The sequence below is a fragment of the Chiloscyllium plagiosum genome, unplaced genomic scaffold (assembly GCF_037043375.1).
Source record: "Chiloscyllium plagiosum isolate Xiang-an unplaced genomic scaffold, Cpla_swu_hap1 HiC_scaffold_25, whole genome shotgun sequence".
Lineage (NCBI taxonomy): Eukaryota > Metazoa > Chordata > Chondrichthyes > Orectolobiformes > Hemiscylliidae > Chiloscyllium > Chiloscyllium plagiosum.
Genome location: NW_028270163.1, coordinates 25,440,046 through 25,458,538, shown reverse-complemented (window position 1 = coordinate 25,458,538; position 18,493 = coordinate 25,440,046). Strand labels below are relative to the sequence as shown.

The 18,493-nt window shown below is 44.6% G+C and overlaps 1 protein-coding gene across 3 annotated transcripts in view; it reads right to left on the bottom strand.

Annotated features, from left to right (window-relative positions):
- Window positions 1-15,667: 15,667 nt before the first annotated feature.
- Window positions 15,668-18,493, bottom strand: part of acsf2 (acyl-CoA synthetase family member 2) — a 196,811-nt gene continuing 193,985 nt past the window's right edge. For all 3 annotated transcript variants that reach the window (XM_043714578.2, XM_043714576.2, XM_043714579.2), the window contains exon 17: window positions 15,668-17,461. In XM_043714578.2, the coding sequence (XP_043570513.2) occupies window positions 17,402-17,461 (60 nt within the window). In that variant the 3' untranslated portion in view covers window positions 15,668-17,401. The remainder of the gene's footprint in view (window positions 17,462-18,493) is intronic.

The following is an 18,493-nucleotide window of genomic DNA, read 5'->3' as shown; positions in this document are numbered from 1 at the left end:
GGAGCATTGAAGAGATTGAAACAAAAACCATGACCAGGAATTTCCTGAAAGCTATTCTTAGAGTGTTAGAATCATCAACGTCTGCAGACAGAAAAAAGGGCCATTCCGCCCATTCAAAAATAACTGCTTAATTATCCTAGTCCCATTTTCCAGCACTTGGCCCATCGTCTCATGGGCCTAAGCCTCTTGTTCCTCTACTGCATCTGTAAAGCCACCAAAGTCAGAGTGGGAAAGTGAGGAATTAAGGGCTACGGGGAGAACGCTGGTAAGTGGAGCTGAAATGCGCATCAGCCATGATTGAATGGCGGAGTGGACTCGATGGGCCGAATGGCCTTACTTCCACTCCTATGTCTTATGGTCTTATGGAGAATGAAATCCAATGAAATTCCAAGCCTCTGGAATATAAATAATCCATTTCTCATTGCTGAAGTTCTTCCTTTGTTGTGGTTTGCTTACCTGTCCTGGTGACAGTTCTTGCAATGAGCATTGGTGCACTATTCCACAACAAGGGCATCACAGTTCATAGTGTTCTCAGCTGCCAATCAACCACTAGCATTTTCCCAGATGTTGTTGTCATATTCCCAGTCCTGCCTGATTCTGCTTCTGTTTTCAAGGCCAAGATTGATTGAACTCTGCTAACTCCGTACTGACCAGTAAGTGTAAATGACGGTGCAGGACCTGGCAGGAATCTCATCAATATTGAGGGATCATAAAACAAAAGGTCACTGGATCCCAGCCTGTTTATACCTGCCAATCACAAAGTTGTCACCCAGTCCTGAAACTGCCAGTCAAATAGACAGCAACGGCAAACAGTATAACGATATATCGACATCTGGGTAACAGTGGACAGGCCTTTCAACCAATAAGACTGTCCACACAACTGTAATGCCCTTCCCATAATAATAAATACTCCACATTTATAAAAAATAAACCACTTGATCACCTGGGAGAGGTACAAAAACAAGCTAAAATTCAATCAAAATGAGGAAGCAAAATCTGAGGTCATTTTCAAGCGATCGAGTTATTCCAGGAGATCACTCTTGAATTCCCATTCACAAAGAGCTGGTGTCCTCCATAATCAGAAACAATTCCAACTCCCTCTTGGAGGAATTCAACAAATTGGCACCAAAGGCATGAAGAGGGATGTCTGAAACCAGTCAGAGGATGGGGAGAAGAGGGGAATGAGAAAGGTAAAGAAGAGAAGGGTGGGAGAAAATGGAGAGAAGAAGGGAAAATGGGGAAAAGGAGGATGAAAGAGGGAAAGGGAGAAGGAGGAGGGGGACAGGAAAAAGAAGTGAAGGGGTAAAGAGACAGAAGGAGAGGAGGAAGGAGTAGTGGAATAGAAGATGCAGTGAAGAAGGTAAACAGTAGAAAATGGAGAAATGTGTCAGGTTTTTCTTATTTCTGGGAAGCGAGTGCTGCTGGCTAGTCTTTACTGTCTATCCCTATCTGCCTCTAAGATGATGGTGGTGAGTTGTGTTTTTGAACTAAAAGCAAATTACTGTGGATGCTGGAATCTGAAACCAAAAGAGAAAATGCTGGAAAATCTCAGCAGGTCTGGCAGCATCTGTAAGGAGAGAAAAGAGCTGACGTTTCGAGTCTAACTGACCCTTTGTCAAAGCTGGTTTTTCCCAAGTCACAGCTTCAGCAAAGGGTCAGTTAGACTCGAAACATCAGCTCTTTTCTCTCCTTACAGATGCTGCCAGACCTGCTGAGATTTTCCAGCATTTTCTCTTTGTGTTTTTGAACTGCTGGTCTACTTTTCAAGAATGTAGCTCACCACCCTTCCCATCTTCTTGTTGTGGACACGATACTGGGTCATGTGATTGGTAACCGGACAAGTAGATCCACAAGGACTTTTGGAAGATAGCTCCAAGATTTAATCCAACAGCAGTGAAGGAATGGTGATATGGATAGAATACAACTTGGAAGGAAACTTAACATAGTAACATATAAAATCGGAACAGGAGTAGGTCATTTGGTCCTTCATGTCTACTCCACCATTTAATATGATCAGGACTGATCATCCAACTCAGTGCCATTCCCATTTTTTTTCCCCGTACCCTTTGATCTCTTTAGTCCAAGAACAATATCTAACTCTTTCTTATAAGCATTCAGTGTTTTGGGCATAACTGTTTTCTGTGGTAGACAATTTCACAGGGACACCACCTTATGGATGAAGAAATTTCTCCTCATGTCTAGAATCCCTTGTTCTCGACTCCGCATCATCAGAAATATCTTTCCAGTATTTATCCTGTCTAGTCCTGTTAGAATCTTAATGGTTTCTATAAGATCCTCTCTTTTTCTTCTAAACTATGAATGTAGTCCTAACTGATTCAGTCTCTTTTAATACATCAGTCCTGCCATCCCAAGAATGGTAAACCTTCATTGCACTTTCTCCATAGCTGGAACATCCTTCTACAGATAAGGAGACCAAAACTGCGCATAATACTTCAGGTGTGTTCTCACTAAGACCCTGTACAGCTGCAGTGTTACCTCTCTGCTCCTGTAGTTGAATCCTCTCACTATGAGGGCCAACATATCATTTGATTTCTTCACTGCATGCTGCACCTGCATGGTTAATTTCAGTGGCTGGTGTACAAGGACATATTGCACTCTCCCTTTGCCAAGCCCATCACCATTCAGATCATGATCTACCTTCTTGTTTTTGCTACCAAAGTGGATAGCCTCACATTTATCCACATTATACATCTTCTCCCACTCAGTCAGCTTGTCCAAATCATACAGAAGCTTTTCTGCATCCTCCTCACAGACCACCCTTTCACCTAGTTTTGGGTCATTTGCAAATTTGGAGATATTTCATTTGGTTCCCTCATTTAAATGACTAACATATGTTGTGAAGAGCTGGGGTTCAAGCACTAATCCTTACGGTACCTCACTCATCACTCATACTTCAAAAAGACCTGTTATATCCCTATGCTGCTTTCTGTCTGCCAACACGTACTTTATCCTTTTTAGTACACTATCCCAATCCAATGAACTTTAACTTTACATGCTAATTTCTTACATGGGACCTTATCAAAAACTTCTGAAAATCCAAGTAAACCATATCCTTTGGTTCCCATTAACAACTATTAGATGGTGACATCCTGAAGAATGTCCATATTACAGAAGAGGTGCTGGATGTCTTAAAACGCATAAAGGTGGATAAATCCCCAGGACCTGATCCAGATGTACCCTAGAACTCTATGGGAAGCCAGGGAAGTGATTGCTGGGCCCCTTGCTGAGATATTTGTATCATTGATAGTCACAGGCGAGGTGCCAGAAGACTGGAGGTTAGCGATGATAAACTGCAGAAGCTGGAATCCAAAATAGACAGGCAGGAGGCTGGAAGAACAGAGCAAGCCAGGAAGCATCAGGAGATGGAGAAGTCAATGTTTTGGGTGTAATCCTTCTTCAGGACTAGGGGTGGGTGTGGGGGGAGCTGAGGATAAAGGGGATGGTGGTGGCAGGGTGGTGAAGTGGGGATACATGAAGACAGGCAGAGGGTACAACCTGATTGGTCAATGAGAGAAATGAATCTGATTGGTGGCAGGGAGCAGTAGAAGGGAGGGGGAAGGGCTGGGAAGGGGGTCGGGGAATGGGGAGGGAAGTTATTTGAAATTGGAGAACTCAATGTTGAGTCATCCAGGCTGTAGGCTGCCCTGGAAGAAAATGATGTATTGTTCCTCCAATTTGCGGTGTGGTCCATTGTGGCAATGGAGGAGGCCAAGGACGGTCATGTCAGAAAGGGAGTGGTTACGGGAATTAAAATGAGCGGTGAATGGGAGATCAGGTCGGCTCCTGCAGGCCAGGCTGAGATGCTCGGCAAACCTTTCTCTAAGTTTACATTTGGTCTCCCTTATGTAGAGGACACCACATCAGGAGCACCTGGTGCAGTGAACTAGGTTGGAGGAAAAGCAGGTCTCACCTGGAAGGACTGTTTTGGGCCCAGGATAGAGGTGAGGGGGCTGGTGTACCAGCATGTTTTGCATCTTTTCCGGTTGCAGGAAAAGATACCTAGAGGTTTGGTGGGGTCAGTGGGGAGAGAGGCGTAAACCAATGACTGTTGAAGGGAATGGTTCTTCCGGAAGGCAGAGAAGAGTGGTAGATGTTCTTGGTAGTGGGATCTAGTTCAAGTTGATGGAAGTGTTTACGGATGATGTGTTGGATGTGGAGACTGGTGGGGTGGTAAGTGAATTCAAAGGGGACTCTGTCTTTGTTCTACTGGGGGGAGCATTTAGAGTAGTGGGACGGGGAATGGAGGTGGTGTGGCTGAGGGCTGTCTGGATGAAGGAGGGAGGAAAAGCACGTTGTTCAAAATAGGTGGACATCTGGGATGCTCGTGAGTGGAATTTCTCCTCATCCGAGCAGGTGCAGCGGAGGCGGAGGATTTGGGAGAATGGGGTGGAGTTCTTGCAGGATGCTGGGTGGGAGAAGGTGTAGCCTATAACAGGTAGTTATGGGAGTCTGTGGGTTTGTAGTAAATGTCTGTCTGGAGACTGTCACCGGATATAGAAATGGTAAGGTCAAGAAAGGGAAAGGAGGTGTTCGAGATGGACCAAGTGAATTTGAGGGCAGGGTGGGAGTTGTGGGCAAAGTTGATGAACTGCTCCAGTTCAGCCGATGCAGTCATCAATGTAATGGCAGAAAAGCTGGGCACAGTCCCTGTGGAGGTGTCTGTGTAGGTACTGAAGAGGGACTGTTCGATATAGCCAACAAAGAGGCAGGCATAGCTGGGGCCCATGGCCACCTCCTGGTTGTGGGAATTGAAATGAGCGGTGACTGGGAGGAGTTAAAGGAAACGTTATTGAGGGTGAGGATCAGTTCGACCAGATAGGAGTGGAGGGGTACTGCACCCCCTCCTAGACTCCCACCCACTCCCCAGCCCACACCCCTCCCAATCTCCTTTGTCTCCCATACCCTCTCCTACCCATCTCACCACGTCCAACCCTCACCCAGCACATGCCATCACTCTTACTCTCCCCCACATCAGCCATCTAAGGACCCCTCCTAAAACCCTACCCCAAGCCTTGCCACATATTCACTATCCCCCCAAAACTCAAACTCTCTGAGGCTGAACGGTCTGTCCTCAGAAAAGGGCACACACCCGTACCCCTCCGCCCCCACGTCAACAAATTCCGGAACCGCCACAACATGGAGATCTTCTTCCAACGTCTCCATGTCCATGCCTTTGACAAAAACTCCCATCCTCCCTTTGAGGACCCCTTCTCCCGCCTCCAACCTTTCTCCTCCACTTGGTCGCCACCTGATGGCCTTGTATCCACCCTAGGCCTCTTCACTGCAGACTGCTGATGTGACATCGGCAGCTCAATTTCTCCACTTCCCTCACCCACTCCAACCTCACCTCCTCTGAACGTGCAGCACTCCACTCCTTCCGCACCAACCTCATCATCAAACTTGCTGACAAAGGTGGGACAGTGGTGGTCAGGAGAATGGATCTCTATGTCACAGAGACTGAACGTCAATTCTCCGACACCACGTCCTACTTCCCCCTTGCCCACGACCCCACCGCGACCATCGGGCTAAAATCACCCGCATTGTCCGTGCCTTCACTGCCTCCGGTGATCTCCCCTCCACTGCCTCCAAACGCATTATGTCCCAGTCCAGCACTGCCCAATTCTACCTGCTCCCCAAGATCCACAAGCCCAAATACCCCGTCATCGTCTCGGCATCCTCCTGGCCTACCAAACTCATCTCATGTTACCTTGACTCCATCTTCTCCACCTTAGGTCAGGCATTTCCCACCTACACCCGTGATACCAACCATGCCCTCCATCTCTTCAGTAACTCCCAGTTCTCTGGCCCCCAGCACTTTATCTTCATTATGGATGTGCAGTCCGTATACACTTCCATACCCAAGGACGGCCTCCAGGCCCTCCACTTCTTCCTCTCCAACAGACCCATCCAGTCCCCCTCCACCAATACCCTCCTCTGCCTCGCTGAATTGTCCTCACCCTCAATAACATGTCCTTTAACCCATCTCATTTCCTCCAAATCAAGGAGGCACCCAGATGGGCCCCAGTTACACTTGCCTCTTTGTTGGCTATAACGAACAGTCCCTCTTCAGTACCTACACAGGCACTGTGCCCCAACTCTTCCGCTTGCATCGAGGCAGTGTCCTGCACACAGATTGAACTGGAACAGTTCATCGACTTCACCCACAACTTCCACCCCACCCTCAAATTCACTTGGTCCATCTCGGACATCTCCATTCCCTTTCTTGACCTCACCATTTCTATCTCCGGTGAGTCTCCAGATGGACATTTATGAAAACCCACAGACTCCCATAACTACCTGGGCTACACCTCCTCCCATCCTGCAAGAACTCCATCCCATTCTCCCAATTCCTTCGCCTCCGCTGCAACAGATCAGACGAAGAGAAATTCCACTCACGAGCATCCCAGATATCCACCTATTTTGAACATGTTTTTCCTCCTCTGTCATCCAGATAGACCTCAGCCACACCGCCTCCATTCCCCATCCCACTGCTCTAAATTGCTCCCCAATGTAATTAAGATAAAGTCCCCCTTGTCCTCACTCCTCTTGGGCGGCATGGTGGCTCAGTGGTTAGCACTGCTGCCTCACAGCGCCAGGGACCTGGGCTCAATTCCCGCCTCAGGCAACTGTCTGTGTGGGTTTCCTTCGGGCCCTCCGGTTTCCTCCCACAGTCCAAAGATGTGCAGGTTAGGTCAATTGGCCACGCTAAATTGTCCATAGTGTTAGGTGTATTAGGGGTAAATATAGGGGGATGGGTTTCTCTTCGCAGGGTTGGCGTGGACTTGTTGGGCCAAAGGGCCTGTTTCCACACTGTGGGGAATCTAATCAAATCTCACTTACTACCCCACCAGTCTCCAAATCCAACACTTCATCCTTAAACATTTCTGTCAAATCCAATTAAACTCCACCACCAAGAACATCTTCCCTTCCCACCCTCTCTGCCTTCTGCAAGGACCATTCCCTTCGACAGTTCTTGGTTTGCACCACTCTCCCCACTGACCATCCCCGAACAATGGTACCTTCCATTGCAACCAGAAAAGATGCCAGTCACCACCCATTTCAATTCCCTGAACCACTCCCTTTCTGACATGACCGGCCTTGGTCTCCTCCATTGCCACAACGAACTACACTGCAAATTGGAGGAACAGCACCTAATCTTCCGCCTGAGCAGCTTACAGCCCAGAGAACTTGACATTGAGTTATCCAATTTCAAATAACCTCCCTTCCCTTCCCCTAACCCCCTTCCCAGCCCTTCTCCGCCCTTCTCCCTCCCTTCCACTGCTCCCTGCCACCAGAATTATTCCTCTCATTGACCAACCAGGTCGTACCCTCTACCTGTCTTCACATATCGCCACTTCACCACCCTGCCTCCACCAACCCCTTTTATCTGCAGCAACCTCCATACCCATCCCCAGTCCTGGAGAAGGGTTACACCCGAAACATTGACTTCTCCACCTCTTGATGCTGCTTGGCTTGCTGTGTTCTTCCAGCCTCCTGCCAATCTATTATGACGTTTTTTGAAGCATAGCAGGAGAGTTCTTCCCTATATCTTGTGCAATGATTAGCCAGGCATCAAGATCACAAAAATAAATTAAATCATGTTTGTCTCACAATGCTGCTAAAGTGCTATCTGAAATATTAACTCTGTTTCTCTCCAAAGACACTGCCATACTATTAAGCGTTTTCTGATTTTATTTTGAATTTCTAACATTACAATGTTTTGCAGCTGATTGCATCTCACTACTACTGTATTTGTGGGAGCTTGCTGAATGCAAATTAGCTGCTGCATTTAACAGTGAATGGCACAATGGCTGAGTGGTTAGCACTGCTGCCTAACAGTGCCAGGGACCCAGGTCTGAGTCAGCCTTGGGCAACTGTGTGGAATTTGAACATTCTCCCCATGTCTGTGTTGGTTTTGTCTGGATACTCTGGTTTCCTCCCACAGTCCAAAGATATGCAGGCTAGATGGATTGGCCATGCTAAATTATCCGTAGTTTCCAAGGATGTGCAGGCTAGGTGAATTAGCCACAGGAAATACAGGGTTACAGGATGCTCTTCAGAAGGTCGGTAGGGCCAAAAACCTACTTCCACACTGTAGGAATCCTATGGATTCTATTACACTTCAAAAGTATATAATTGGCTATGAAGAGCTTTGAGTTTCCTAAGCAAGTAAAAGGCACTACAAACATGAAACACTTATTTGATGTGTTTAGGTTTAGACAGAATGCTGGCTAGAATCTGTTTACAACCATTACATTGCCTGATAACTTCATGAAAAGCTAGTGTTCACTTTCATGTTACAAGAAATAGAAACTGATGGCATCTTCTGCTCCTAATTTTTTGAAGTAGAGTCCAGGAACATTTTACAGCTTCTGATGAAGGATATCAATGGAATATTAACAAAATTAAGGTGCTGTAGTTAATAGACATCAGTGAGTGCATTGTGAAAGAAAACAACCACTGGCTCTGTGTGATATGGTTGATAGCACTTTTTAGGAATGACCAGGAGACGCAGAGAATTCCTCAGAAACCCTTACAGACTAAGTTTAAGGAAATAAAAACAAAAATAATATTCAAAAAGTCATGTCCCCACATGCCATCTGCACTTCAGTGTACAGCGGGTCATAATAGGAAACAGTGAGGTCTGCAGATGCTGGAGATCAGAGTTGGCAGTGTGTTGCTAGAAAAGCACAGCAGGTTAGGCACAGCATCCTTCATCAGGGCTCCAGCCCAAAACGTCGATTTTCCTGCTCCTCGGATATTGCATGTGCTTTTCCAGCAACACACTCTCAAAGCGGGTCATAATAATAGAGGGTTGGAACCTTTTCTGCGATGGGAGATGACTCAGAACAGACCAGCATGATGAGGAGTTGCTTTGCAAGAGACTTAATGAGAGGTAATGCACAGCATAGTACAACAGCAAGGAGAAGTAACAAGATAGCAGCAATGATTCCAAACTTGGCAAATGAAGCCCCCCAAACTCCCAAGATGCTAACCAGTCAAAGAACTGATGACCATACCCTGCATTTTCCTTAAGTTCTCAGATTTCTCAGCTTATGCTTTAGTAAATGACCCTTCAGGACTAGTGTTATTAAGTATGAAAGTACAGCAATGTTCCCCAAACATTAAATAGACACACCTTTATCAGCCAATAGCCTATTTTGCCATGCCATTTTGCTGGTTGCATCCAACTGCACACCTAATGTTGAGAGGGCATCATCCGTGTAATTAATAAACCTCTGCTAGTATAGTAAATATAATTAATCCATTCAGCATTTTTGCTAACACCAATGGCAGGGATAAGTGCTTCCCAGCCTGCAGCAATCTCGTTTATGGACAGATGCCCCTTGGCTGCCCTATACTGTCAATGCGGATCGCAGAGTCAGGGACATAATCTCTCCTATGGCGACGCAGTATCTGTTGAAGTGGTATGTCAAACTGAACCTTTGGGGAGATAACAATTTCCTGTAGTCGCATCACTCGGGTGCAGGTGCTTCCCCATTCCAGGGGAAGTGTTGTTCTCAATCCTCCTTCCATGCCACACAGCCACCAAGTACAGGTAGACAACCCTTTATCCAAAATTCCAAAATCTGAAAAGCTCCAAAGTCCAGAGGTTTATTATGAAGACATTTTCTCATTAACAAGGTTGTTTAGCGTGCAATTAACCCAAGTCGACACCCACTCGATGTGTGTCACTCCGATGTGACATGCAGGGGCGTGGTCCAGCACTGGCAGATCTCAATTCTCTCCCAAGGCTTCTTTTACTGAGTGAGTCTGCTCCTCCGGTAAGATTTTTAAAAATTTCACCATCAAAATGTCAATTATTCTGAAATTCGAAAATTTCTGAATTCCGAACACCAGATGGTCCCAAGCATTTCGGATAAGGGGTTGTGCACCTGTATCTGCTAACAGGATAAGCTGGGCATTCAATACACGATCAGGGGATGGGACACCTGATCAGGCACCACACTGGGTGTGACATCCCATGTCTGGGTGCACTTTCCCATAAAATGGCCAACCAGGACATCCTCTCGCTTCGTGAAACATTCAAAGCCCAAATGGTGACAGAGGGCAAGGGCCTGTATTGATAACGTACAGTTGTCTTTGAAAATAGACCAAGGAATACTGTAATCACATTTTCGGATGAGTTCACTTTGATCATATTGGGGAGATGCCTGATATAACATACGTCAATATGGGCAATAGGGCGTATTGCTAGTACAGTTGAGGTAACACGGGTTGTTTACAAGGCAGCGCTTTCTTCTAGAAGGTGTAATTGCATTGGGGCATTGACTATCACATCGACCTCTGTTTATTTGTTAAAAATTTCACAACCATTCCAGCACCTGAGTCTTCAGAGGGTATTGCCTCCACACCATCTACTGAATTGATCAATCACCAACATATATATTTTCCCCCTCACCATCTTTATCATGTCCACATCACCAAATGTTTAAGTGGTCCTTCGGGCACTGGTATGTGACCTATAGGGTTCAATATTCCCTTTCTAACATTAGTCTGAGCACATATTTCGCATTGTAACAGGATGTAATCCATTGTCTTGTTGCCAATCCCAAAGGTGTAGCATTGGCGCCTGCCTGTCCCCACTTCAGGGTCCCTTCGGGAAAGGGTTGCTCAGCAATGGTTGCTGGGTGGGCATTTGAGGTAGGTTCCACCCCCAGTGGTTATCCTGGTCCCAGTCAGGGCTGGCACATGGTGTTTGGGATCATGAGGGCACTGGACATATTTGGTTTTCCCTGTAATTTGGATCGTGGTTGAGTCTGGTTCTGGCCATCCCAATAGAAAACCACAGCTCACCTCTTTTGCGACTGGAAAATCCTGGACTTGTTCATATTGTTTATCTGGATCATGTTGGCGACACCAGAAGGAATACATAGCAAAAGAATAGGGTTAAACTAAGGTGAGTCAGCTTCTCGATTATCCCTCTGTATACCACTTCCCTCAGACAGATGGCCACTTATTTCAAGTCTTATCACACAAGCCATTCGTATTCAGGCCACTCCCAGAATTTTGCTGCATTTACATCTCTATCATTCTTTGGTCATATTGAGCAAATTGGCCCAGTTTCTTCTTGTGGTCAGAGGCATGCTTCATTAACATTACTCTGATTCCGGGGATGGCCCTTGGTTTAGGATGGCTCAGACAGCTCATCCCCATGATATTGCCATTGAAGACTGGACGTTTCATTTTCAAAATAATGAAATACACTTAATGGGAGTGTTGCTGAACAAAGAGACTTTGGAATGCAGGTTCATAGTTCCTTGAAAGCAGAGTCGCAGGTAGATAGGATAGTGAAGAAGATGTATGGTATTGAGTACAGGAGTTGGGAGATCATGTTGCAGCTGTACAGGACATTGGTTAGGACATTTTTGGAATAGTTCGTGCAATTCTGGTCTCCTTCCTATTGGAAGGATGGTGTGAAACTTGAAAGGGTTCAGAAAATATTTACAAGGATGTTGCCAGGGTTGGAGAATTTGAGCTACAGGGAGAGGCTGAATAGGCTAAGGCTGTTTTTCCTGGAGCGTCAGAGGCTGAGAGGTGACCTTATAGAGGTTTTGGATGTAGGTTTGCTCGCTGAGCTGGAAGGTTCATTTGCAGATGTTTCATTAACCTACTAGATAACATCTTCAGTGGGCCTCAGGTGAAGCAATGCTGAAAATTCCTGCTTTCTATTTATAAGCAGGAATTTTTAACATTGCTTCGCCTGAGGCCCACTGAAGATGTTACCTAGTAGGGTAACGAAACGTCTGGAAATGAACCTTCCAGCTCAGCAAGCAAACCTACATCCAAAACCCCAACCTGAGCTACAAATCTTCTTAAAACTTGATAAGACCTTACAGAGGTTTATAAAATTATGAGGGGTATGGATAGGATAAATAGACAAGGTCTCTTCCCTGGGGTGGGGGAGTCCAGAACTAGAGGGCATAGGTTTAGGATGAGAGGGGAAAGATATAAAAGAGACCTAAGGGGCAATGTTTTCACGCAGAGGGTGGTACGTGTATGGAATGAGCTGCCAGAGGAAGTGGTGGAGACTAGTGCAATTGCAACATTTAAAAGGCATCTGGATGGGTATATGAGTAGGAAGGGTTTGGAGGGATATGGGCCGAGTGCTGGCAGATGGGATTAGATTGGGTTGGGATATCTGGTCGGCGTGGATGAGTTGGACTGTAGGGTCTGTTTCCATGCTGTACATCTCTATGACTGCTGGGAACAATCAGGAGTTATTAGGGGCTCAGTCAGTAATCTGGAGTAAAATCCCCCATCCTTCATCTCTATCAGTGTCATCTCCATCCTCAAATAGGATCGGTATGCCAGACATAGGCTCGGGATTCCGAGTAAAATGTAAGTTCTTTTTTTACAGCGTATTGCTTTAACCCTTTTTTATATTCCTCAGTCTTAGTAACCTTACACTGTTTCTCCTGTTCCCTTTGTTTTTCATCTACCCATTCACAGTCAGCTTTTAAAATCTCCCAGCTTTTGAGAGCTTCATCTGCTGTACAGACCTCTATCCCCCTATCACATACATAATTCCTTCAATTGACCAGTAAGGTATTTTTCATTTACTATCGGCTTTATCCTTCCATTCTTTAATTAATAATTAATCAATGTAGCCGTGCTTCAAAGTAACCATGAGGCAATGACACAAATCACTGACAATGTGTTAAGGAATAAAACCAATCGATCCTGCCAATTAATTCTGATTTTGTGATACAATTGGTTATTAAAAAATAATAACTAATATAATCATCATCTGTAATTCAGAGGTGAAAACTGAACAAGTGACGAAGATATTTTAAAAGTCATCAATATAACCTGTAAATTCATTTATTGAAACAACAATTATAAAATGTAATATGTACACAGTTTCCAACTCTGAAAACCATTATAATTACCTGAATCTAGTCCCTTAATGTAAATCCCAGATTAGGTACCTTAAGTCATTGCTGATTTACAATGTTAAAGACTGTGAAATGACTGCAGCTGCATTAAAAGGTCTTGTCTACTCACGGAGTAACAAAATACAGAGGAACAAGATAGGCGGGCAGTATTTTGTTTGGATAATTGATTATTCGGTTAATTGATTCAATGCCTCTCCTCTGGGGCTTGGAGTTCCAGGAACTTTCCTTTCTTCTCTCTCTACCTGGCTTGCTCCCTCTCTCTGTCTCAGGGTTTGTTTCTGAGCAGACACACACTTGTGTGTAAAGGACCTGCAGCACTGCTGAAGCCTCCCATGCCTCCTGCACACCCCCAAATAGTTCAATGGGAATGACACAGCAAGCACTTGCTAAGTCTGCTCCCCGTTCAGGAGACTAGGCAGCTGCACACTGTGCGGGAGCCCCCGCGCTGCCCTCATACACCTTCCCCAACCCCGTCCAACTGTGCCCCTGTCCGTGTCCCCAACCCCCGTTTGACCTGGCCGCCCACTCCCTGCACCCTCATGTGCCCCCTCCCCCCCCACCCTCTGGGGCAGACGGACTGGATACCAACAGCAAGACAGCCGCTGCCTTTGGGGTGGGGGGGGGGGGGTGTGAGTCTCAAAATAACACACACACACATTAACAACTTTTTACTGCAACGTTTTGACAAGTTCCACCTTTGTCCCGTACAGGACAATGTTGGAGAGATTATCTGGGCAGGGGGATTTCGTGTACACCTGTGTGTAGAACTCCAAGGAAAGTGTTGGGAGAGAGAGAGAGAGAGAGAGGGTGGGTGGTTAGTCATTTGGAGAAGGTGCCCGGGCTCTCATCAAGGTCCAGGACTTGTTCTTGGCAGCATTTCCGTTAGCCGGGTTCATTTTTAATCATTGTAAACAAAAGATGTGAAAACACCTCTTTATTATAATGTTTCTATCGGGACCTTGAGATTTTCTATCAGGACCTTGAGATCTTCTTCGGATAATCCGAAATTTGGATAATTGATATTCGGATAATCGAGGTTCCTCTGTACTTCTAATGCACAAATAATAGCCAAATCCGAAGACATAGATATTAACAATAGGATATTAAGTTTTATTACATGATTTTCACAACATAATGTTCAACCAAAACTTCAATTCTCAGTGACGGAGGGAAATTGATATAGAGTAAAGCCACGATTGGCACTCCATAATCATCAATGAGATGCAGCAGTCTTAAGTGGAAACAAACGAGTCCCGAAACAAAATGTTCATAAGTTTCTGAAAACGATGTTATTGGTTTGCGATATTTTGGATCTATCTTTATACTTTCAGTTCTAAATATTTTTTAACTAAATTCTATAAAGTTCATTAATTCCTCGACTCAATGAGCAAATGTTAAAGTCTGAGGTGATTTTCCGCAATGTTATCAAAAGAAATTAAGCAGACACCTGCTGAGGCCAGGATTTACAGTGTTACTGCTTTTACTGCCTTTTGTCAAATCTTTGATTAGTCCAATGAGGTGAAGGGGGTGAAATTGATCTTTGGCAGTAGCATAAAATTATGGGGGATTTGAGAGCATGTTTATACTGGTGTAAAATTGTAAAGTCATCTTCCTCCATATTAAACTGATTTGAATTTAAATAAGATTGGCTGTCATGTAAACATAAAATGTGACGAGTTAGAAATTGACAGTAGAGCAATCATGGTCTGTAAGAAGAATGGGTGGGTTAACATTTCATTAGTATTACTTTTTTTTTTACAAAATTTGCATTTCATAATCATTGATGATTCCTTAAAACCCTTGAAAGAAATCATCTTAAATTTCCAAAGTGCAAATTAAATTCAAAACACTCCCGATCTTGAGCTCCAGGGAATAAAGCACAAACATTCAATCACCAACAAGCAAATGTGCATTCAAACCGGACCACAAAGGGGCAAACTTTCTGTAAGCTACCCTGAATCAGCACTGAGTCAGAGTCTCTCTCTCTCTCTCTCTCTCTTTCTCACACACACACACACACAAACCTTTTCGCAAGCTGCAAGCTGCTGAGTCAGAATCTCTCTCTCTCTCTCTCTCTCTCACACACACACACACACACACACTGCCATGCCTGTGCAGACCCTTGGTATCCACAGGGACTTACTAACACTACACTGCCATGCCTGAGCAGGCTCTCGCAACCGGTGAGGCGGTATCCACAGGGACGTACTAACACTACCCTGCTCGTGCAGAACCTCATGACCGGCGAGGCGGTATCCAGAGGGACTTACTAACACTGCCCTGCTTGTGCAGACCCTTGTGACCAGTGAGGCAGTATCCATAAGGACTTACTAATACCATGTGGAATTTTATATCAGACAATTTCTACTTTCTATTCCTACTTATCTCACTGCACAGTTTACTTGACTAATCCTATGAGTCTCCTCAAATTTCAATTTATTATTAACTCTTTTTTTTGGATCGGAGAGACTTTTCAGCAGCTTTTCTGCATCCCTGAAGACCTCCCTCACTTAACAGAATTTAATCTGAATTATCAAGAAGATGCTTATCTCTTTTTGTGGGTGGCCAGCCCTTATTCTGTCAGGCCTGGGAGGGTCCACGATGGACCAGGAAACATCCTCAGGCTGCTAACCTCCTTTGTATAGGTCTCTTTCTGACCCTGCTCACAGCACCAATTCTGTTGTGGTTGATAGCACCATTTAGGAATGACCAGGAGATACAGAGAATTCCTCAAGATAATAAGCCTTTATTTGCAAACAAAAGTTGTGGCCAAGAGAGAAGTCAACCCCAAAAGCCCACAAACTGCGAGAGCAATCTAATGTTTATGCTGTTCTAAAAGCCACGCCCTATCCCCGTTACATTAGCATAACCAATCGCACTAAGCCTACCTTATATCCCCTTAACCAATCAGAATCTGCCACAATTGTCTTCTGGGTTGCTGCAGACCATCATATTGTGCCATGGTCGTCTTTCTTCACCTTTTGTCACCTGACAGGTCGCAGTCATGCAAGGCTGACTCGAGCACACAACCCAAACCTTACACTTACGCAACATCCCAACATGTATTACTTTGTGGTTATATATTCATATTTACCATTCGTGCAGTGCCTAACTGAGATTGGAAGGAGCACTGTCATTCAACTGTTCCATTTTTATGTAATACAGGAATAAGGTCTTTAAAGTTGTTCAAACACTTAATTAGATCATGATGGATATTTGGCAAACTACAAGAAACAAATTTTAGAGCCAATTGAACAGGTTAATGATTAGAGCCATATTGTATATGTCCCGGATTAATATTCATAGTTTTAATGAACAAAAGCAGTGAATTATAGAGCAGTGTCTGATCAAATTCTATAAATGTATGGATTACAAATCTGCTTTGCGCACACTTCTGTGAGAAAGTGGATGGGGTATTTATGTCAAAATTGGTTGCACCGAGGGGAGGATGCTCTCTTCTTTCCCACCTTGGTCTCAGGGGTCACCACTTGCAGTGACTCAAATAAGTAGGCGTTGGCACTTGTCCCAAACCCCTCATTTAAAATAGAGATCAAAGGCCCAGAGGCAATGGGTGAGACCTTCAGGCTCCCAGGCTCTTGCCAAGGGCAAATGTGTACCAAGCGATGATTTCACCACAGCAATTAAACAAAAACTTGCTCTAAGAAAGAGGACAGACGCACCTCAATCACAGCACCGAGGGGAGAAAGAAATCAATCCCACTGAGTTGCTGTACACAAATGATGTAGAAAGTGTGAAAATTATAAACTAATGTGTGTTACTGTAAGTGCATAGGATAACTATATAGAATTAAACTCTTCCTTCTGACATAAGCAGCAGAAAAGGATAAACGAAGGGAGAGCAAACACAATGCTCAGATTAAACTAGAACTGTACTGATAGAACGGTTTCTTTACTGTTTAACACTTTCACACCCACAGGCGGTTTTACCAACAACATACTAATGCAAAGAATGGTAGCCAGTATTCCACCCAAACTGTGCCCCAAGAACCAAATTTAATTGCACCACCTTTATTCCTACTTTCACCTGTTGTTTTGATGGAAAAGGTCAAAGCTTTTCTTCATGGACAGGGACATTGAGTTATTTTCTCAAAACATTCCCTCAACTTTCTGATGTAATGACGGAGAGGTTCAAATGACATTATATAGGGTCACAGGAGGGAAGAAGATGACAGGCCAAGGATTGAATATTGCAGATTACACAATGCTGGAATGAGCTATATTTTATGGAATTTAAAAATTGTGAAGAGTTTATAAGACTTTTTCAGATGGATTAAGTGTTATTGAGTAGAATGCACAATAGAACGGAGCCCATGAAAGATGTATTTTATAATAAGGAAGGATTGTCTATGGTACAGCACTTATATAGACAGTATAATCAAAAGATTTTAGGTATGAAAGGGGTCGTGGTATTTCCCTCTGTGACAATGATGTGACCTTTCATTACTTAGGCCCAAGTCCCAGTTGTACTTCCATTTGCTCCTTCAGTTTGTATTTTTGAATCTGTAAGAACACAAAAAAAACAAACTCAAGCAATGTATTTTCAAGATAGAAAATGGTCAATTGAAACTAACAAGATTATCACTTTCCAAGGATCAATCACGCCCAGCCACCTTCTCTGTACAATCCCCAATCATTTTGTATCCATAACCAAAATCACCTCACAACTTTCTACCCATTTCCCTCAATCTCACTTTGGCTTCATACCATCATAGTTCTCAAATTATTGTGAGAGAATCGAACGATGTGTTGAGTATTGAGCAGTGGGTCTCTCAGAGTGGAACAATGGGTTGGGTATTGACCACTGGGTCTCTCAGAGTGAGACAATGGGTTGGGTTTTGAGCACTGAGTCTCTTGGACTGGGACAGTGGGTTGGGTTTCCAGCACTGGGTCTCTGAATGGGACAATGTGCTGGGTTTTGAGCACTGGGTGAGGTGCCGGAAGACTGAAGGTTAGCAAACGTGGTGCCACTGTTTAAGAAGGGCGGTAAAGACAAGCCAGGAACTATAGGCAGGTAAGCCTGACCTCGGTGGTGGGTAAGTTGTTGGAGGGAATCCTAAGGGACAGGATGTACATGTATTTGGAAAGGCAAGGGCTGATTCAGGATAGTCAACATGCCTTTGTGCGTGGGAAATCATGTCTCACAAGCTTGATTGAGTTTTTTGAAGAAGTAACAAAGAAGATTGATGAAGGCAGAGCAGTAGATGTGATCTATATGGACTTCAGTAAGGCGTTTGACAAAGTTCCCCATGGGAGACTGTTTAGCAAGGTTAGATCTTATGGAATACAGGGAGAACTAGCCATTTGGATACAGAACTGGTTCAAAGGTAGAAGACAGAGGGTGGTGATGGAGGGTTGTTTTTCAGACTGGAGGCCTGTGACCAGTGGAGTGCCACAAGGATCGGTGCTGGGCCCTCTATGTTTTGTCATTTACATAAATGATTTGGATGCGAGCATAAGAGGTACAGTTAGTAAGATTGCAGATGACACCAAAATTGGAGGTGTAGTGGACAGCGAAGAGGGTTACCTCAGATT